The sequence below is a fragment of the Micrasema longulum genome, unplaced genomic scaffold, assembly GCF_059751315.1.
Source record: "Micrasema longulum isolate JH-2025_06_02 unplaced genomic scaffold, ASM5975131v1 h1tg000575l, whole genome shotgun sequence".
NCBI lineage: Eukaryota > Metazoa > Arthropoda > Insecta > Trichoptera > Brachycentridae > Micrasema > Micrasema longulum.
The window spans coordinates 309,455-332,554 of record NW_028277771.1 but is presented as its reverse complement, the minus strand read 5'-3'; the positions used below and the strand labels follow the sequence as shown (position 1 = coordinate 332,554).

Below are 23,100 nucleotides of genomic sequence, written 5' to 3'. Positions count from 1 at the left end.
TCCCGGTTAGATATCTCCGAAAGCATCAGCACACATTATTTAACTTACGGCTTCCAGAACTAATCTGCCACTGGTTATGCCGATAGGAAAATTATTCAGGCAGCTTTGGAGATTGACATCTATCATATCTGTGAAACAATGTTTAAGACGTAAATAGTCTTGCTATTGGAGAATATGTAAAACATCAAGTCATTGCTCAAAGGTTCCTGGTCTGATATGTTATCCTTCTTAAATATTTTATTTTATTTTTAGTGTAATTTTGGTTATACTAAAATTAATTTGAATTTTAAAAAATCTTTGAAAAGTTTTTTTATTAATGTAGCGTCTTTACAATAAAACAAAAACTTATGGCTAAGATAACACTAAATTACCTTATAGATGCATATTTTCTTATTTTTCATAATTTCTTTGTATACGATGCCCAAGATTAAATGGCCAGTTGCTTTCGAAGCTTCCGGTCCACATTATTTGATTTAAAAGTTTCGAAGGCCATGTTTTAAATAATAAAAACCGTGTTGCAGTTCCATGGTAGTGTAATAGACTCATTAATCAGAGTTTTTAACTTCGCTTTACCACTCACTACTCAATTCCAATTTTCAAGCACAAATATTTCTGGTTCAAAATGGCACTAAAATTTGGTGAAGTGGAGCCCCACACACATACATATTAGAAAAATAACTGTTTCGCTTCTGTCATTTTATTTTATCTAATTCAACACAAAAAATATTAGGATCACGTACGTCTATCGGAGTTTTTCTTGTTGGTTTTTGCAAGGAGCCCCTACACCAGTTCGAGGTGACAGAAGAAACGATGTTGATGTTCGATGTGTATTTATTAAATGTTAAATAAAATACAGGATTTGTTTATGAAGCTTGAAAGTAACGACGATACCTGAATGCACTGCATTGAACTGCTCGATATTACCGTGCCCCGTGGTCCTTTTTTAGATTGTTTTCTTTTATTCTCAACGTCTAATGGGGGAGATGAAGTTGATGCTCTTTGGGGCGTTACTGGATTTGTCAGGCGATTTTGTCATTGAGTTAACGTCATGCGTGTAATAATGTTGTTTTTTATATTAAAATGTGTTGTATTATAACCAGAAAACGCTAAGTTGCTTTTTTCGGTCGACCGACGCTCTAGATTTCCGGTCAAATAATTTGTATCGTCTATCTATGGACGTTGTACCCACACACCTAATATATGTTTTCACTCTAGTGCTACACGCCCAGCCACGTAACGTGATCCTCTGCCTTTTGGAGGTGGGAAGGATAGCCAGCCGACTCGGTGTGGAACCTCCAGGTCTGATACAACTGGAGAGAGAAATCGCCCTTGAAGAAGAACAGGCTTTAGCTCCCAGAAACGACATCGTCGCTTCTCTCGCGTGGCAGTTTCAACAGGAGAAAGGCGACCAACTTGATGGGTAAAGATAAATGACTTTTTTTAATTACAGATCTTAACATATTAAGACGTCTGAACAACATTAATTTCTCATCATTCAGATATCAGTATCCGATTTTGTTTCCGAGTAAAAAAATATTCACACATCACACATCTTTAAGATTTGCACTGGTTATAAAGCCCAGAGAAAATAAAATACAAGCTTTGCTAGACAGTATTCAAATCCCTTCATGAAATGGCTCCAAGATGCGATTTGTTAAATTTATTTAAAATTGTAAATTTAATTTGAGATTGCCCAGAACTGTTATCTCTCATCAACTTCAGGATGCCTGGATGAATGACTAGACAGGTGCCACCGTTTTAAAGCAACAATTCACGGACAGTGTATACTTGTAATGCCGTATTAATTAGACTCCGGGAACTCGGCAATAGTTATTTCCACGTATCGGGTATATTTAGTGGAGGGTGTTGTTTTTACAGAACAAACCTATAGAACTTTTTCAAAGATGGTGAATGGTTATAATTAAACCTTTAGTATAATTATTATATGAAACAGTGCTTTGTGATTTACAGTGCATTATGATTTTCTTCCCTTAAAAATATTTTATTGTTTAATTTGATTTTTACATTTATTTTTAAACTGAATGTGTTATATAATTTTCAGGTTTAATTTTTGTTTCTAAATCTTGGCCAAAATGTATTGTATGCGTTTTTAAAATAATAAAAAAACCAAATATGTTTGTATTATAAGTTTTGTAAAAGGAATTATTACCGTTTATGTAAATAAAATAAATAAATATAACATATTTCAATTATACTACTTGACACCGCAAACTTAGCATTCTCCATTGAGTTGGTGAAGCATAATTACAAATCTAACAATTATTTTTTCAAAGTTTTTTGCAAATATCTCAGTAACTCCTTCAATGGAGATTTCTTAGTTTGCTTCTAATACTCTCAACTAAAAAAAAAAAAAACTTCCCATGGCAAATAATTAAATTAAATCAATTAAAATTCTTCTTCTAAAAATATTTACGTTACTAACTAAATTGTCTTTGTTCCCTCTCTTTAATTTTCTTTTCTTTTTTAAGTTAGTTTGAGTCCTGATGATGAGGTAGTAACCTCTTAACTAGTATGCGGGTTTCTGAATATTAAAGTAAATTAGTAGGTACGTGTATTTGAATTTGCTATATTTACTGTAAAAAAAATATTTTCAGGTCTAAGACGAAGACAGAACCATCTCCATCTCCTATTGAAAACGAAGGTTTGTAATAATTTTTATTTGATTTTATACTTTCGTTAGAATAGCGTGCTTAAATTACGATTTATCATCTGTTGTCTTAGACGGAAATAATTTAAGAACGATTGCAAATAATTCGACCATGTCATCCCTCAAACCATGCCTTCACAAACTTGACTTTTTACCTCCGCAAGTATTAGATTTATGTACACTTTTGAAATTATAATACAGGAATACGGACTTCACACCCAGCCTCCGAGCGGGCTGGGTGTAAATTGTAGTTCCTCTCTGCAACTTCAGTTTAAAATGCACAAATATGGGTTAAATTGTTATAAACATTGAGTTAAGTCGCTAAGGTGTGGACCTGCCATAAACAAAGAGTGAGATAATTAATTTAAAGCATTGTTTTATAAACGTTATTATACTCAACGCTTTGTTCTAACCTAACCTAACCAAAATATATTCAAACGCCACAAACTCTCGTGATTTTATAACCGTGCTTCTGTTAAAACGGTTTAGTAAAGTGTTTATTTGTGAAGATCAAGTGCCGAAATTTAACTATTTATTATAAAACAATTTCTGTATGATATATGTTCATTTAAAATACAAATGATACCTTTTTTCCTGTATCACGTAAAATTACTCGAATAAGTAATACACAAGTTTATCTGACATCTTAATCAAAGTAAAATAATAATAATCAGAAATTTTAAGCGGGAAACATGCGTATAGTAATAACAAACAAAATAAAAAAGAAGCGGATATATTCCTTGGTACCTACACTCTACACTACGCACACAGATGCGTTTCTACTATCATCTCCCAGGGAACAGCCAAATGTGAACCAAGTATTTTTACAGTTATTTACTAGGAAAAAGACAAAAAATCCTGTTTACTGCACACCAAAATAAAACAGAGACGAGTTTGAGTTTGAGTATCGTCTATTATCTTGTTAACCTTAATAATAATTTAAGGAATGCTATCTTTGTTTAGTTTTTTATATTTTACTTTTTGTGCTGTTACATGTTCACTTAATTGCCATACTTACTAGTTCTTTGCTCAATGTATTATTATTGCGTTTTTTAAAATGATTTTTTATTATTAACTTTTTTAAATCACGCTTATGTTGTTGAAATTCCATTTGTCGATGTGTTTTGAAGCTGCAAGACTTTTTGTGATGTTAGCTATCATATTATTTTTATCATATTATGTAAATGTTATCAACTATCAAATATCTAAATTTAGTAAATGGGGTCTAGAATTTTAACCGTCCATGTGCTCAGTAGCTGCAAGACTTGTTGCTATCTAAATTCTAATTTTATAAATTTGCTTTTTATTTCGTTTTTAAAATATCACTCAAACTTAAAACTTCATTGTCAAATAAAAAAAAATTTAAAAAAAATGTAAATAGGGGCTAGATTTCTTATTGTCCATGCGCTCTGTAGCTGCAAGACGTTCTGTTATCTAGCTCATATATATCATAATTGTGTTCTATATCATAATTGGAGACGAGGAACTAGAATCCCAACCGTCCATGCGCTCTGTAGCTGCAAGATGTGCTCGGATATTTATTTATTGTACAGCGCCCTTGAGGTGTTTTTCACAAAAATAGCGCTACATAAATTATCCAAACATTATTATTATTATTAAGTGCTGGTTTCTTCCATCTCTGATGGATCGAATCCGTGCGGAGAAATATTCCTATAGACGCAACTAGCTTCTTGTAAAAGTCGTTTCGCGTCTAGATTACTGTAATGGAATATACGCAAATCTCCAAAAATGTTAAACTAATAAACTTTTTTTTTTTTTTAATGCAGCACCAAGGCTTATTGCGGAAGTAAAAAATTATTCTCACTTCTCACATTTTCAAGATGTGCCCTGGTTAAAAAGCCCAGTGAGAATAAAATATCAACTTTGCTGGACAGTATTCTCAAATCCATTCATGAAATGGCTCCAAAATACCTATCGGACCTTTGTATTAGGGAAAATACATGTCGAAGAAAATCTATTCTTAGGTCAGCGTTTGATTCAGGAAGAGAAAAACTTGTCGAAATCCGGCGCTCTCCAAATACTCGATTTGGAGATCGTGCTTTTGCCGTTGCCGGCCCCTCTGTCTGGAATCAATTGCCTTCAAACTTACGAATCATCGACAGTCCCAGTCAGTTCAGATTCCAACTAAAATCTCATTTTTAAGATTGTCATACCCTAAATTTTAAATCAGAAAATATATGTCACTTTAGTTTAGTTAGAATGTAAGTTTAAGTATACAATTGTAAAGCGCCTTTGAGGAGATTTTTCACAAAAATAGCGCTATGTAAATCTGCCAAATATTATTATTATTATTATTGTATCTAAATAACCAATACTTTTACCTTGATAAGGCATAACGTAATAGCTCCGAAACTGGTCGGTAATTAAGTGGTTAATAAAACATACTTTTGTTTTTATTTAATTCATCATCATTCCCTTTCTGCTCCTAATGATGCATAGGGCACTGCATTGGTACACCAATCGCAGTGTATCTTGATTATTTTTGTTACATGAAGGTAAGATAATAAGTCTTACGATTCAGGTACCAGTCCAGTGACTATGAAATATTTTTTACAAAAAATCCTTGGGAATATTATATCAAATTATGTATGTTACATGTCAACCACGTCGCGATTCGAAACCTAAACCTCTTGCATGGCAGGCAAACGCGCTGACCACTACACCACGGAGCCGACATTTTATTTAATAGGAATACCGATAAAAGTATATGGAATGAATTTAGAATAATTGATAATATTTTCTAAATGAATATGGATTTTGTGGGGAAATGTTCTCATACATATATTAAAAAAAAATAATAATAAAAATACGTTTCAAGATAAACGCGACGTGTTTGGCATTGGTTGTTGTGACGTCAAGATTCGTTAATTATAACTTGTGTATTGAAGAAAATAATAATTATCAATTCTGATTTTATCAAATCATTATTTCTAGCAGATATGCTGGATTACAACACCCTCGAATCTCATAGTCAAATTTATATTGAGAAACATTTCTGTAAGCCTATTTCTGGAAATATATAATCTTAATTCAGGTAAACGTCGTTTTGCGCCATTTCGATTTACGCCGATTTACATTTACGCCGGTTGGTGCCGGCGTGGGATTCCCCGGTTCGGCCGACACCAGACGACAGTAGGCGCCGCGATTCTAATAGAAGACACACTTTTACACGTTGTTTTATTCTATTCGCGTGTACGCGAGAAGTCTATTGGTGTGTGAAATTGTTTTCGTTTTGTTTTTTAGAAAAATAAAAAGGAATGATTTTATATTTTGTTGTATTATTATAAAAATTAAAAGAATATTCAAATATTTAAAGTTTATGATATGATTCTCCAAGAAAGGAAGCTACAATAAAAGCAAATGAAATTGGATGCTTTTCTTCTGAAAAGTGTGATAATTTAATTTAGTACCGACAAAGTGGTGAGTTGGTATTTATTAAAAAAAACATTATTTTCAATTTAATTTTTTTTTTTTTTTAATTTTGTTTATTCAGAAAAACAACAGCAATACAAAAAAATATACACAACATTATAAAAAAACATAAAATAAAGCCAAATCAGTTTTCCACATAAATACAATTATGAAAATCCAGTTTAGTTAGATATAGTTCATAGAAGTGCATGTGTGCGAGTTTTTTTTTTGTGTGAGGATGCGTGTGTAAAAAAGAGGAGTGTGGTTTTGGTAGGTATGTGAATATGTGTGTGATTGTATATGGGTGTGAGGGCAGGTTTAGGGACAGGGTAAGTGTGTGTTTGATATGAGTGAATAGAAACAACTTAAATTTATAATGTAAAAATATTTTTTTTTTTAAATGAAGAATTTTTTTCATATAATAGTTTTTTAATTTTGGTTTTAAAAGTGAGTTTACTGCAGTTAAATATGTCTATGTTATTGAAAAATAAATTATAATTACGCGTCAAGCGAATCAGAGGAGAGTTCTGTGCATAGTTGGTGCGAACTGTAGGTACATAGAAAAGAGATAGATTCGTGTGACGGGTGCGGTAGCCAGGTACATTAAGGGCCAACTCAGAAACCAGAACAGGACTATCAAGACGTCCATTAAGAATGTCATGTAAAATACCCATATCTAATACCAAACGACGATGCTCAAGACTAAGTATATAAATCAATAGATTATTATTTATTTTTTTAACGAATTTAAACTGTATTTATCAAATACATTATTAATTTACTAATAATTTATATAGGATATGTATTAAATAAACATGTTAGATTGTTTCTAGAATTTCGACACGGAACCTAATTTTATATCTTCCATTATATTTGGGTTAATTTTACGCCGGTGTCTCTCAGAACTGAACCCCGGCGTAAAACGACGTTTACCTGTATACTGAAAGAGATCAGTTCGTAGGATGTTCCCAATAATTATACTAGACCAAGATCTCATGCACTGTTTTATGCACCCTGTAGCCGTACAAATGCAAGTCAGAATTCACCCATTAATACAGCAATTCGCTTGCTAAACACGACTTCTGCGGATACTATGGATGTATTTTTTTATACAAATCGGCAGTTTAGCAGATATTTGCTTCCTATTAGAATCATAAACTAGAATCATTCAAATTTATCCATAAATTAGCCACTAATGCAATTGTAGACGAAGAACTAAAACTTGTACAAAATTGTAGTCAACATGGACATAATACGAGAATATCAGACAGATACCATATACAACTTTCTAAATCAAAACATGGACAATCAAGACTAATGAACCAGGGACTGAAATTATACAATAAACTACCAGACAAAACTAAACAAAAGACTCAGACAAACTTTTCAAAAGATGTAAAAAATATTATTTTGAACAACCGAGTATAAATGAAAAATGTATATATTATTTTATGTAAAATGAATGTAATAATTTGTAAGGGTTTATAAATAAATTTTCAAATAAAAAAAATAAAAAATCATTAACTTCTAATTTATATTAATAGTCTGCATTACGTGATGGGTTAACAGCTCGTAAAGTAATGTAGACTACAATTGTCAAGTAAATAAATAATTTTGTATGATGAGTACTTTGTCCATAAGTTATCTTTATATGAAACCTTTCAGTCTCTCTACCAGCCGCCTTGTTTGCCGCGGAGATTGAAGATGCTCCATCTGTTCACACTGACGACACCTGGTCCAGGGGAACTCCCGAGGATCTGGACTCCGCAACCGTTAAACCTCTCAGTGAATTAGATAAAAGGGTAAGAAATATGAAACTTAAAAGTAGGATGTATATATATTTATTCATTAACTTAACTTTTAGTACATAATGTACATTGTACATTAGCGAGTTTATTTCCAAATCGAAATTTCTTCCAACCAATCAATAAAATAATAGTTTATCTTTATATATATAATTATTTATATTTATACTTTATATATAAATTACTGTAATAGGTATGTTTTTAACTGCTCTAATTATTGTGTGAGGATCTGGCGGAGTAGTCGGCCGTGACCTTGGTAAGGAACTTCTCCACATTTGCTTAATGAAGACGTAACCACAAAAAAACTCATTCAGGAGAAGCCGGACTATTGACAGACATCAACAAACCTTCCGTTTCACTTTGAACCAGCATTTTCTGTCCAATTTTTATTAATTTCAAGAATTGCCTTTACTATTTTTACCATGTATGATATTACCTCACGTAGTAAGTCTTTTTGTCTTAATACGTAATTCAAATAAGGTAATTTATCATTTAAAAATATTTAATGTTCAAAAGGTACGGTTGTTAAGTTTAGCTAGACTAGAGCGATAGCTAAATTTGGCTAATTAGCTTCGACTAAATGACATCAGACGATTGAGAAAGTAAGAGACTAATTAATTAATTGATTAGATGCGGATGAGATTCTTCCGGATTATTTCACCTAATCAAAAACGCTTAAAAACAAACGAAAAAAACTTAACGTCTTTTTAAACAGTTGTTTTTATTAACAATGCGACTACAAAGTAAAAGAAGTTTTTTTTCAACTGACGGAGATAGATAATAGACTACTAAAATACATGTCAATTTTAACATCTGCAGAAAATGTATTCATATGTTGTATTATTTCAGGTCCAGATAGTAACAAGATTGATGCAAAGGAACTGTAATTGTTCTGAAGGAAAGTGCTCCAAACTCCTAAAGGTGAAAAAGGTGGGAGAGGGGAGGTACAACATTGCAGGGAGGAATGTCTTTATCAGGGTAATTTTTCATTTAATCTTTAAATTTTAATAGGAATTGTATTAAACATTATATTTCCTTTTTTTCTTCCATGTCCTAAAGAAATCGTACCATCCAAGCTATGTTTAAAATACATCTTGTTTTCAACTAAAATAATTACTATTATTGAAAGGTCCACTGCCAGCCAGCTTGAAATTACGTGTGTGTACATCCAATGCACATGGTTGGTCAGATAAAAATTAATTAGATTCGTTATATTTGTCTAATCAATTCTTCAAAGCACTTATCCGCATTCCACTGATCATTTTCGCAAGAAGACGGTTCCAGTTGTCAGGAAGTGCTTCTTCGGGTTAGACGTGTGCATATGGGAGGTTTTACTCGACTACAATGGATAATCTCGTGATTTTTTTCGTAAATGACTTGTTCTACGAAAATTGGAATAGAGTTGTGGTAGAGTAGGATTCGAACCTCGAACCTTTGACTCGTGAGTACACAACACTACTACGAGATCACAGCCCGGTTCTTTGTTGTTTAGTCAACGTTAATTTTTTACTCAAATCATAAATGTATAAGGTTTTTTCAGGGCTGTATAAGTCGCCTCATCTTGTTAAATATTTGAGAATATTCAGAATTTGACAGAATCCCTGTATATGCCTGACGTCTGATTATATTATGTCGACTGCGATTTGAGAGAAGCGTGGCGTGGCGTACAAAAATCGAAAATAATTCCCAGTAAAATGAAACCAATTAATTATTTTTCTAAGATATTGAAGAATAACACTAACAAATAAATCTTTTTTAGCTACTGAAGGGCAGACACATGATGGTCCGCGTCGGCGGAGGTTGGGACACCCTGGAGCACTTCCTAACACGCCACGACCCCTGCCAAGTTCGTGTCATCTCGCCTCACTCCGCTTCTATACAGAAAGTCACAACTGTCAACCTAGTGAGGCAGTCACCGGCAGTTAGCACGCAATCTATCAGCAGCGTCTGCACCAACAACACAGACAAAAGTAGCGATAGGCTGTCCACAGCCAACGGCGACATTTCCCCATCAAATGGCGAATCCAAAGAACAAACCCGTGCTAAAAAACGCCTCAGTCTCGGAGAAAAAATCAGCCTGAAATACAACTCGGACGATAGCTGCATTGAAACTCTCTCTGATGGTAAAATCTCTTCTAACAGTTCCAAACATAGCGCGGAAGAATCCTGTTCGGAAAATTCATCAGTCAACGGATCGACGCCAATGCGCATCGTCCAACAAATGAACACGATCAAAAGTTATTTGTCGAATGGTAAAACTACGAATAGTCCCATTCGACCGCGCTCGTCGGCGAATACATCCAAATCGTCCAGCGGTCGAACGACACCTTTGTCTAGTGGCAAGGCTTCGCCGAGTAATGTCAAAAGCACCAGGACTCTGTCGCTTGACGGTAACGCCAACATTGGGAAAATGTCACCGTCCGGCTTGAAGCTAGACCTCACGCAAAGTAGTAATAGTTTTAAGTCAAAAATCGTAAATAATAGAATGGAATCACCTGTCGAATCTAGCGGTAGACTGCTTACACCTAAATCTAACGTACAAAGTAGAACAGTCAGAACTGCAGCAAACGAAGGCAGGAAATCTTTTCCTTCGGCACTTGGTACTAACGGCGACGTTTCCATGCGACGCAGGAGTGTTAATATCCCTCTAACTTCAAGTTCGAAACCTTTGAAATCTCCTTCTCATTTAAAGTCCCCGATCTCGACCAAACCTTTTGTTACCAGTAAAAATAACGGTATCAAATCTCCAACTACAAAACCTCTGGTGTCTCCGGCGAGTATAGAAAGAAGCGTACGGATGGCTTTGCCGTCACAGGACACCCAGGGAAAACCATTCCTCCACATCAGAGCCAAGTACAGAAGTCCTCCACCACGTGATGTACCCCCGAGATAAACAATCCGAACAGAAGTTCAATGTAACACACTTTATATTATTTAACGGATTAAATCAAAGGCACCTTATATATTATAACGTAGAAACTACTAATCATAATCATATTTAAGCACCCGTTTAACTATTACCAATTAAGCTAATGGCTGACATAAGTGAGGAATCTAATTTATTATATTTTTTAATTATACATTAGTTTAACATTTCTTTCATTACTAATTTATTTTATTAAGTCATTTAGGTACAATTTATTTTTTAGAAACAATACATGGATTTTCAAAGAAAATGTTTAAATACGTAACCAGTAGTTTAATGGTTAAAAATCTTGCCTAATTCGATTCAAGCCTAGGTCTTTTGTACTACAGTATCAGTCCATTACTAAAACATATTTGATACCAATTTTGTAAAATTACATTTTTTTTCCATGATTCACAGTTTTTTATCTTTACGAAGATGTACATCATATTATTATTTCCATGAGATTGAATCTCATATTCCGAAACGACATCTTACGCTGATTAAAATAGAAATATTTATGGACAAATATACCCCGTTTGTTTGAGACAAATGACTTAATTTTAGTGCAAGTTGATCTTGTATTTAATATGTAGGTATTGCCTTGACGAGATTGAAGTGATAAATTGCTCCATCAGATCAAAGCTGCATGCTTAAATTTGACTCTGTTGATTGTAATATTATATCAAATTATCAAAATGAATTATAGGTATGCAGAATACGAAAATAATAAAGTTTGGTTTATTTTTCAATTCGGTTCAGTTCATAGTAACGATTAATCGTCCAATAATGAAACAAAAATACGTTTTTGTATAAATTACATTCAATGTGGCAGAAACGATATAATGTTTGTTAAATGATTTGATCGTATAAATACTAGTCGACTTACAGGTAAACAAGACGGCCGAGTTGAGTAAGGAAAAATTATAAAGAATCATCCAACGAAAACCTTTAACATATTTTCATAAAACGATTTATTTTAATAGCTCAATAGTGAGCGAAAAAAAAATGTTCAGCGATGTTTTCTTTTTAGAAACAAACTGCTTCGTCAATTTTAGAGTTTTCAAAGTAAACAATGAAAAAATGTTCAATTTGGCGAAATCACTAATGTACTAATGTTTTAATAGTGCCATCTAGTAGGCGTTTGTGGGAACTTTTAATAACAAAAAACCAAACACTGATTTGACTCTACTGAACACTTTATTTTATTTTTACAAATATAAAAACGAAAATTTCGTGACAATTGTATCGCCTTGTTAGGGCATTTCCAACGAATTTCAATGCTAACAAGGGGAAACAGTTGTCACGAAATGTTTGTTTTTATATTTGTAAAAGTAAAATAAAGTGTTCAGTATACTCAAATCAGCGTTTGAATTCTTACATTAAAAGTTTTAATATGGAGATCTACAAAATAAACAGCAAATCAATCAATAGTTTGTAGAAACTTTAAAATCAGCCTGTGTAACGTATATTTAGAGTCGAAAAAAATAGCAAATATTTTGATACATAAATAAAGTTGACCAAAACCATTATATTGTTTAAATGGAACATAATTATTTTTACAATAAGGTTTTTAAAGGAATGTAAAATAAATCATATCGTCGGGATCGTAGACAACGACGGATGTGCGTAAAATGGAACATTGCCTTTTTTTATATTTAATATTTATAAAGTTTTATAAAAAGCCGTTTTTCTCCAGGTTTCAAAAAAATATATATGTAACTTATCTAAGTATTAAATGGTACACTTTTGCACTTATAAAGTTGTGACGTAAAGTGTCAAAAACAATTTCAAATCGCTCTCACGTAAAGTTGAAGAATATCACATGCGTCGTTGTTCTACGATCCTGACGATATAATTTTATTTTATTTTATTATTATATAATATATATTTTTCCGTAATACACTTTTCCTGTTTAAATCTTGCCAATAATTATCTGTTTAAATGTTAATTTTCTTACAAATTAAAAATACGGGCCTACAAATTTATACTTACATTCATTATTTTTCATTATTTATAATGGTTTCAGCTCTTTTCCTTCACAAAAGTCAACAAATTGAAGAATTGAGACAATATGGGCAGTTCAAAGTTGGGCGGAATGGTAACTATAACACAACGTGTAAAATGTCATACCATAAGCCCTGTAAATGCCTATACTTTCATGTGCCTTCTCGAAAATGTTTTTCCTCTCTGTTGCAATAAATTTAAATCTTAAGAACTCCCTAGAAAGTGAAATCAAACCTTTCCTTCAAGAATTTAGTCGTGTACTCACTGATCAAGGCCCCGAGGTTCGAACCTCACTCTAACACAACTTGATTCCTATTTTCTAATAGTCAGTTATTTGCAACTCGTTAAAAACGGCCCCCATTTTGGTACCGCTATTAGTATATATGTATAGTCACATATCGCTAGCACAAAGCAATATCTTACTTTTAAAATAAAAATAGCATATTTAGATGCTATTTGAATATGTACTATTTTTATCAAAATAATTATTATTTTACTTTGAAGATTCTTTGTGGATTGAAATTATCTCATTTGATTCAAAAGTTATGCTGTTTTGGAAATCTCACAATCAAAAAAATCTTGTTTTCTTCGTACAATGTGCCTCCCGTGGTTTATCCTTTAAGGTACATGATCCAATTATTATTTTTAAACAATAAAATATTGAAGTTTGACAATTAACCTATGTGAAAATATAGTTTATACAAGTATAATCTACTTCAAATAATTTACTTCAGTGTGACCCTTTGCACACTTCAAAGTCCGATCATCTCCTTAAATATCCTTATCCTTCAGAGGATAACGGTATTTAAAATGCACGTTGCCAAACTAATTCCGTATTTATTAGAACTTTATTTATAAAACTAATCTTCTATTTTATATGTCTGCTAAGAGACTGTGAAGTAAAAAACACCTAAGCAGGCAACAGTCTCAGAACAAAGAATTGACTAGATGTCGCATAATGACTAGAGTGGTTTCCCGTTGCCTTCTCTGGTAGATTTATATCCTCTCGTTATCTGCTGTGATCACATCGTTATGAGTGGAAACCCATTGCCCAGGGTTCGCGACGTGGACGCTAACGAGTTGGACTAGTCGGTAGTGTTGCCGGTGGAATGCAACTGGGCGTTCGCAGCATTTTATAGAATCACACCCTCCAACAAGATGTGACTCATTGCAACCCTACCGACAGTTTGAACCCCATTTCAAGGATTTAATACATATAAATACTAATTCTAGTCGATTCATTGTTCTGTGTCGATAATCTATTGACCGTACTTTATAAATTATATTGTATTTGTCATGATAAAATTTTCAATTGGTCTCACGTAAAACTAATGATGGCAGTGTTTTTGTCCTGCGTGACAAGTTTTGCGACTATATTATTTCCAGAAGTGGCCCTGTTAATTAGCCTCCACGACCGTGTGAACGCCATTGGATTATTTTTGTAAGGCTACGTTAAGTCAATACCCAATGGAAACAAATCAACCACTTTTCGAGCATATGTTTTTTTATTCATTCAAAATTACACTCGTTTACAGATTCATGAAATTATTATGGGTTTTTAGGATGTGCCCGTGTGCCATAATAATTAACAATAATAAAAAGAAAATACTAAAATAAATTAAATTAACCTCCACCATTCTTCCTATGTTTGAACATCCACATTTCCTCAATTCTTCCGTCTGTTGACTTTTGTGAAGAAGAGCTGAAACCTTTATCACGCGGCTGAGATTCATCCGTCTGAACCAATTTACCTACTAGGCAACGCCTGAAAACAATTTTCCATTTTTTATACTTCTTCTTTTACCAGGTAGTTAATTTAACAATGTTTTGAGTATGTCTAAATGTTTGCAAAACAGCAAACAAATGTTAAATAATAAAGCGTTGTAAGCTTAATACACGGGAATCATTTCAGAAACAACCCAGGATTCGTTGGTAAAAAATTGTCGGATAATATTTTAAAAAATAATTGTGTTTCTCCATTTTTTTTAAACACAATTAAAACGAATTAAAATATTTGCTTTGTTCATCAATTGATAGTTGTATTATTCTTCAAAAACACTCCAGATATTTAATTCCAAATTGTATTTATAATATAAAATATCTCATATTTTATAAGAAGCTACCATTAGCATATAAGACTGTACATTGTTAGAATTAATCAGATTTTTTAACATCATACTAACTATGTAACACGTGTGTTTTTTTAGTTTAAGTTTACCAATATTTTATACAAATTTCCATGTTATAAAAATTGAATTTTCAAGGTAAATAATATCGGCATTAAAATCGCGATATTTGTGAAGTGACATTTTTCTATTGATTGTGTTGTAGTTTCTACTATTCAAATCAATTTAAGAAGCTGGGTCGGTCAAAATAATTGTTAGAAGCGTGTGAATAAGCTCAAATTTCCTAATCGTTTTTTTATGATTTTGATGGTTGGCCGATTCTGCGAAAACTCCATATGGAATAGCCAACTACAGTGTTATATAAAAAAAGGAAAGACATCGAACGAATCAAGGTATGCAATTAAAATAAAAAAAATAGAACAAAATAAAATTTAAATATTGAAACATTGTCACTGAACAAATTTGGTTGGCGTACGGGGGTGAATCAAATATAAAAAAAACCTTTAAGCCTGGGTGCGCAGTATCAAAACTTTAAGGTCCCCACTTCTAGGTGTGTTGGTCAAAGATGTCCGAATTGGGGGAAGCAGTCGGGTGGTCTCTGTACATGTCTCCGTTGCGCGGCGTATTGTTATCAAGTTTCTCGCTCGAAGAGGTGTTGTTAAACCGGATGAATCTTCAGAGGACTGACAGATCACTTTAAGGAAGATACGCTTTCAAGAGCTCGAGTATTTTCTTGGTACAGGCAGTTTGTTGAGTGTCGTTAGCTCGTTGAAAATGGAAATCTTGTTCACCGACCTTGCACCAGCGTTATATATTAAGGTTTCCAGATTAAGAAAACTGTGTCACGTATTCTACTCACTTAGGAACATCTTGGACATTGGCACTCTCAGAACGGTGTGTTTTGCTCTTTTCCAGTCAGTGGCAACCCATGGTATAGTGGGCTGGGGAGGTTGCACTGCTTCTATCATGAACCCCCTAATAAACATTAAAAAAATAATTCTAAGAGTGATGCTGCGTTGTCTCCCACTTTTCCATCTGAGACATTGTTCCAATTCATGAAAGAACTGGATATTAGACAATTTAAAAAAAAAAGAGTCATTGACACATTTCTGGTCATGCAGCTACAATAGTAGATCCCAGCAGAATGCTCGTACGAGGTTTTCTTGTAATTTGAATTATTCCAAAAACACGTACGACGTTTGCTCAGAAGAATTTCTCTTTTGTGGCTCCAAGAGTGTTCAATATCCTGGATGAACATTTTAAATTCTCTAAAACGAAAACCATTTTCAGGAGTGTTCAAATCTGGGATTTGTGTGAGGGAAAAGACCATTGCAGAAGATTGCTGCGAGATTTTGCATAGATTTACATTATATTAAGCGTGTTGTCGCCATTTGAAATATATGTATGTATATGTAGTAATATTTATTTTTTATTTTTGCTATTATTTGATAATTTACCTGCTTCCACATTTCATTATGTTGTATCTCAACTAAACATAGGGCCCTTGGCCTCATAGAGTTTGGAATACGTTATTATTGTATTTTTTTGTAATATGTATTTATTTGTATGAATGAATCAATAAATTAAAAATACAGCAACATTCGCAATGGGTTTTTTCGACCAGTGCGGCGTGGCTTTTTGTGCATGAATTTTTTTCAGGAACGTCATAAAATAAACGCTGCATACTACTGCTAAATTTTGAGCGAAATGAGACTGGCGTGTCACCTAAAACGACGGGATTTGTTGATGAGAGAAGTGATTCTTCTTCTTGTCTTGACAACGCTCGCCCCTCATTCAGCGACCCTGATATAAGAAAAATTCGGGCAACTCGGGTGGAACACACTCCACATAGCCTCAACTTCCATGTCTTTGGACTCGTCAAAAAAGCTCTAGAGGGCCAAAGGTTAACCGATGACGATGAGAGGTAGAAGCATATGTGAGCAATTGGCTGCAGACACGACCAACTTCATTCTCCGAGGACGCGATCACAAATTTACCTATTCGTCGGGAAAAACGTGTTTTTGAAAGTGGGGTTTATGAAGAAAAATTACCTGTGCTTATTTTATTAGTTTTAATGTCATATAACAAAATATTTAAAGTCCTGTTTATATTTGATTCACCCTCGTATAATGCAAGAATTCCATTACTTTCAAGCTGGACCGTGATCATAATATATTATAGATAAACAGAGAGAGACAGATCTACCAAACGAATAAAAACATGCAACCCAATTTTATCAACAAAATAATATGAAAAATTGTCACTTAACAATCTGGCACAAAAAAAATACTATCTATTTTTTGTCCACGGTACTGAAAACTGTAGAAAAAATTGATACTTTTTTTTTCAATATTTTCAAATACTATTTCTTATTATTTTTTTAACTTTTAACAATATTTTTTCAATGTCTACAATGGACAGGTCATAAGCTCTGTAAACGCTTAAACGTATGTAAACCATATTCCAGCTTTATTATAGCCATTAAAAAAATATGCTTAATTTATGTTTTCGTAATATTGTTTTGATATATCAGTACATAAACGCGTTAGAAATTACGAAGAACTTTCGAAATAATTTCAAAGTATAATCGATTTTTCATAAAGTTTTTTCGCAATACTAAAAAGTATTAACTAAAAAAAATGTATTCAGTCATAAACTTATTACTTTTTTTTAACAGATATTTGAAATAATTTTCCTTTTAAATTTTAATATTTGATGAAAATCAGCTCTTTATAATTTAGGATTAATTTATTTTTGGATTTTTACAATCCTGCGTGTGAATAATTTAAGTAAATTTGTTAAATAATTTTTACTACAAATTTAACCCTAACTTATTAATGTAATGTGAATCTTGTTGATTAACATTAGACCACTTAGATATTGGCCCTTTAATTTTAATTAATTAAAATATATGAGTTGAATCCCAATTTATTTTGTTTCATTTCTTTTTTTTTGCAATAAGAAAATTCAATGGTTTTGTTATTTTTATTTTTTAACAGACTGTCAAACTAATCCAATCAAAAAAATATACATGTACATATATGAACATATACATATATATATGAACATATATATATGTATATATATATATATATATTATACTTGCGGACCCGACAGAGGGTGTCCTGCCCGAACGTTGACAAAAGACTTTTCATTGATAAGTAGGTACCTTAGATAATTGTTTGTGATTAAATTCCAAATCTTAAAATTGTGAATATTAAAAAAATATTGAATTTCAGTAGGTACTTGTTTATGGTTGAATTTCAAAACATAAAATAAATATTTTTTCTAACATGGCATTATTTTTGCAAACGTCAAACTCCGACGTCTCACCAATAAAGGGGTGAACTTATGTAGAAATACGATTTTTAAAAATGCATTGAATTTAATATTTTTTTAGTGATACCAAAAATCCAATTAAAATAAATAATTGGGTAGAAATTATAAGGAATTAAAGAAAATAATCTGATTGAGATCCACAAAAAAAAATGCTGTTTGTAAACATTCAAAAACAAACTTTTTTTATACACAAAAAAACAAAATCGTTCCTTTTTTTGCAAATGCATTCTCCTCGAATGAAACCCTAGTAAATCGATGAATAAAACACTTATGCTCCTTACTTCTTTTTTACGTATTCGATTAAAGATTTTAATATCTACGAGCACGCACAGCGCAAAGATCTATATTTCTTTGCAAAACCGCACGTAAATCGGTTAAGCCGTTTAGGAGGAGTACGGTGACATCACACGTACAGAGGAATTATATATATAAAGATATGTTTGTATTTATATGTATATCTTTATTTATTTATGTACAGTTTTATCAACTCAATGTTTTTTTTAATTTCTCCGTATGCGACGTGAGAAATTCTCTTCGGTCAGTTCTGCTGATTGGTTAGTTGGCTTCCCGTATTCTGGGAATCTATCACAACACTATCATTGGTTGATTCGGAAGAAATAATGACGTCGTTTTCATTTCTATCAAAATAATTTTTATAAATTTTTCATACATTTTCAAGAAACTTCGCCACAATTTAATTTCCTTTAGCAATGAACTATTTCCGCCTTGTGAACATAAAATTTATTGACTTTTTTATTATTATAAATCAAATAGAATATTTTTGGCCCGTGTTAATGTGTTTGAATCGTCAGTGTCCAGATCGATGAAGAATACAGTTATGCGTCAGGCGCGTTCCGTCCATAGATAATGTGGATGCGGCGCATCTCTTGGAAATTAATAAATAATATGAATTTTACAAAAAAAACATTACAAATACGAAATAAAACCTTCAAATATGTATTCCTAAATTTCTCACTGAGAACGTTCGGGTGCACGCGAATCAAACAATATCTTCAGTTTACATACCTAGCTACATATGCGTATTCCTTATATGAACGTACGTACTGAGTATGGGCATCTTGTTCTTGATAGTATTTGTTGTATACGCGGGATGCTGCTTGTCGAGTTGCGTCTAGTTCCCATAGCAATTGTCCAAATTTTCACGCACGCGCTTTAGGTTCATTAGTATAATGCAAAGAAAAAACGACTCTAATAACGTTTATCATTAAGTTTGAAGTAGCGCATTATTGACACTTGGCCCAAATTTAAGAACGACTGTCTCGGGTCTTATTTAAGGTGTTTTGATGTTTATATTGTTTATCTCCTTTAACATCTACGGGGACCGTCTTGGAAGACCATCGATGGCGATCTTTCACCTTTATTCGGCGGAACTAAGGGACGCGGAATTGACGTTGGAGGAGGCGAGAGTGCTGGCTGACGATAAGGTCTCCCGGAAGCGTCTGGTGATGTCCACATGCTCCACTTAGGAGTGGAAAAAGAAGAAGGAAATAATAAAATTTACTGCTTCTCCTTTAGACGAGCCTGTGCTCCGTCAATTATGTATTATTATTACTCTGATGGACAACTTATATAGCGTATTAAATAATATTTTAATAAACCTACTAAAATAAGGAACATGATGGGTTTTTGTCAGCATCCTTACTGATAAAAGTCACTGCACGCGCCTGTTAGGCGTGTGTGAAATAGAACAAGAATCCTAGTTGAGTGTATTTAACTCGATGGCCGCTCTCAAGTGAAAATCCGGAATAAGTAAATGGAGTACAGATAAGTCCATCACGTTTTGTAGTGATTTGTGCCCTCGCTTCCAAACTTGAGGTCGGGGGTTAAATGTTGTTTTAACCGTTTAAAACATTCATTGTTCATCGACTGTCGCCTGAAGCGTGAGACTGATCCCTTTAACTTCATGTAACAGATGATCAAAACACAATGCACTCGGTTTACAAACGCAATGCCTTATGCACCACTGGATGCGAATAGGGGGATGATGATGATCGTTATAATTAGCGAATTAGCGAAACCGTCAGACGACATTATTGTAAAAATGAGATTTGTTTAATGTCGCAATTATTATAAAAGTTGCGATACCATGTCTTCATTCATTTGTTTGTACAGTAGAACATGGTTTATCCGAATTCCAGTCATCCGGATTGCCATATATCCAGATCGTTATCAATAGCTCAATCACAAATAACTTTCGACTTGCTTAAAAACATTCTAAGCATTTGAGCGATCACAATGAACAATAATGAACACGCTTAAGTTATCGCAGTCATAAGTCGACGCGTGTGTGATTTCTAAGTCGACGCTCGTGTCAGTTTGTTTTTTGTTTTCTTCGTAAATAAATACAGTTCATTGGCGAAAAGTCGGCGTTTTTTATAAAAAAATAATACAATATATTGCATTTTCAAAATGGTAAGGAGTATCTAATACAAAATAGTGAATATTTTATTACAATTACCATAGCGACTGCTTTTCTTGACAGGTGGCTTGCGAATCCTAAGCTAAATGCAATAAATAGCATTAAAAAATAGCAGTTTTGGAATATTTTCCATATTTACATCGGTGGAATTCAAATATGTGATTGCGCAGTAGGAAACGTAAATATTTTGACATTCAATATTAGGTGTTCACGGATGTTCCATTGTGATCGCGAACACGACAAATAACTATAGTGAGAAATTGCTATCACGTCGTACAGGAAATAAAAAATAAAATAGAAATTTTCAATTTGAATTTTCGTCGATGTACCAAGAAAACATACCATTTTTGTTTGTGTGGGCACGCACACTATAATTTTTAATATGAAAACTTTATGTCATGCATACATAAACAAAGGCAATTCAATATTTTAATGCCATTTACATGTTTATATCATACAATCTACGATGTCAGTAATTATGTATGTACTCGTATGTTCATTATAATATTTTGTACCTTTTACATTATTTCTTTTCTCATTTTTTCAATTTAAATTTATCTTGTTTATATTAACTTTATTTTTACTACTGTATATACAGTATATAAATATACGTATTTTTATTTTATTCGCAACTTTTAAGTGCCTTACATTTCTCAATTGTTAAATTGCTTTTATTTTGATGCCGATAATGTACTTAATAAATAGCTTACACCACTTTGGAAAGTTTGTATTGACTGTTTTCACAATTTTCGTTTATATATATATTTATTTTCTGTATACAGTATTTGTAAAAACTGTTGTATTTTTAACAGTGCGTAAAATGGCCACTTAAACCAGCCATTGACTGATCATAAGCCCTGTAGATGCCTAGACTTCTATATTACCTTCTCTTAAACGTTCTTCATCTCTGTTGTAATATGTTAATATAAACAGCTCCCCAGGGAGTTGAATCCAATCCTTGTCTACAAAAAATTTTACAAACTCAAAATATTGTTGATAAATCCACCTGGTCCATGAAGAAGAATAGAAATTGAAAAAAATACCTTTTTTAGGCATTGCCTAGTATGTAGATGAAATAATTCAATTAGATGAATCTTACCCACATAAATAAAAGGTTTCAGCTCTTTAACTTCACAAACATCAACAGATGAAAAAATTGAAGGAATATAGATGTTTAAATATGGGCAGAATAGTGAATGTTTCACAGTGTGTAAAGTGGCCACTTAAACCAGCCATTGACAGGTCATAAGCCCTGTAGATGCCTATATTACCTTCTCTTAAATGTTATTTTTCTCTGTTGTAATATGTTAATATAAACAGCTCCCCAGGAAGTTGAACAATTTTGAGTTTGTCCAAATTTTCGTAGACAAGGACTGGATTTAAGTTTTTTTCCCAAATAAAAATAATAAAATAAGATTTAACTTTATTGACATTGTGATTAACTGCATATCTTATGTGGGAGTTTTAGTGAGGAAGTGGTTTTTAATTTTTTTTCTTTATTAATTTATCTATCAAACTGAGCCGAAATTTTTGTTGTTTTGTTGTCTTAACTGGTAAGTTGACCTTACAGAAACGGGAAGTTTATCCAACATCGTTGTTGATTGGTTGATTAGCAAGAAGCTGGCGTTGGCATCGTTCAAAGTAGTTCATTTTTAAATAAATCATTTTGGTTGCGCCGATATTACGTACCTATATATTTTTATTTACAATTTTATGTATATTTCATGTTACCCACCTTTAACAAAATATTCTCACCCGCTTTACCAAATTGCCATTACCAAACCTAAACGTGAGTATTATTCTCAAAAGAAATATTTATTCTCATGTAGAAAGAATTCACAAAGAAATTGGCTTGTTCACAGTCATCATCATCATCATCATCAGCCGTCTCTTGTCCAATTTTGAACATAGGCCTCCCCCTTTAGTCTCCATATTTCCCTATCCTGAGCCAACCGCATCCAACCACTTCCTGCAACTCGTCTTATCTTCGCTCACAGTAAAGCAGCAAATTAAATATAATGTGGAAATTTTTATGCATAAAATAATTAAGGGGATGAATAAAATAAAAACAATAATAAAGTTTAACCAACAATGTCATACATATGAAACAAGGGATTAAAAAAATATTATTTATTTATTTTATTAGGTAAACAAACAGTATGTACACATATATTGCCAATTTCTTTGTATATTAGAGTAAGAAACTCATGCACACACCAAAAAAATTGTTTACACTTAATACAATAATTTAAATTATGTTCAATATAAAAAATTAAATATAATGTGGAAATTTGTATGCATAAAATAATTAAGGGGATGAATAAAATAAAAACAATAATAAAGTTTAACCAACAATGTCATACATATGAAACAAGGGA

At 32.6% G+C, this 23,100-nt stretch overlaps 1 protein-coding gene across 1 annotated transcript in view; it reads left to right on the top strand.

The window, feature by feature from the left end:
• The window catches only part of LOC148280499 (uncharacterized), a 215,475-nt gene extending 203,662 nt beyond the window's left edge, over window positions 1–11,813 (top strand). Inside the window, exons 7-11 of the mRNA XM_088228285.1 lie at window positions 1,216–1,420; window positions 2,616–2,662; window positions 7,766–7,902; window positions 8,755–8,883; window positions 9,665–11,813. Of these exons, the coding sequence (XP_088084411.1) occupies window positions 1,216–1,420; window positions 2,616–2,662; window positions 7,766–7,902; window positions 8,755–8,883; window positions 9,665–10,798 (1,652 nt within the window). The 3' untranslated portion in view covers window positions 10,799–11,813. The remainder of the gene's footprint in view (window positions 1–1,215; window positions 1,421–2,615; window positions 2,663–7,765; window positions 7,903–8,754; window positions 8,884–9,664) is intronic.
• Window positions 11,814–23,100: the final 11,287 nt, after the last annotated feature.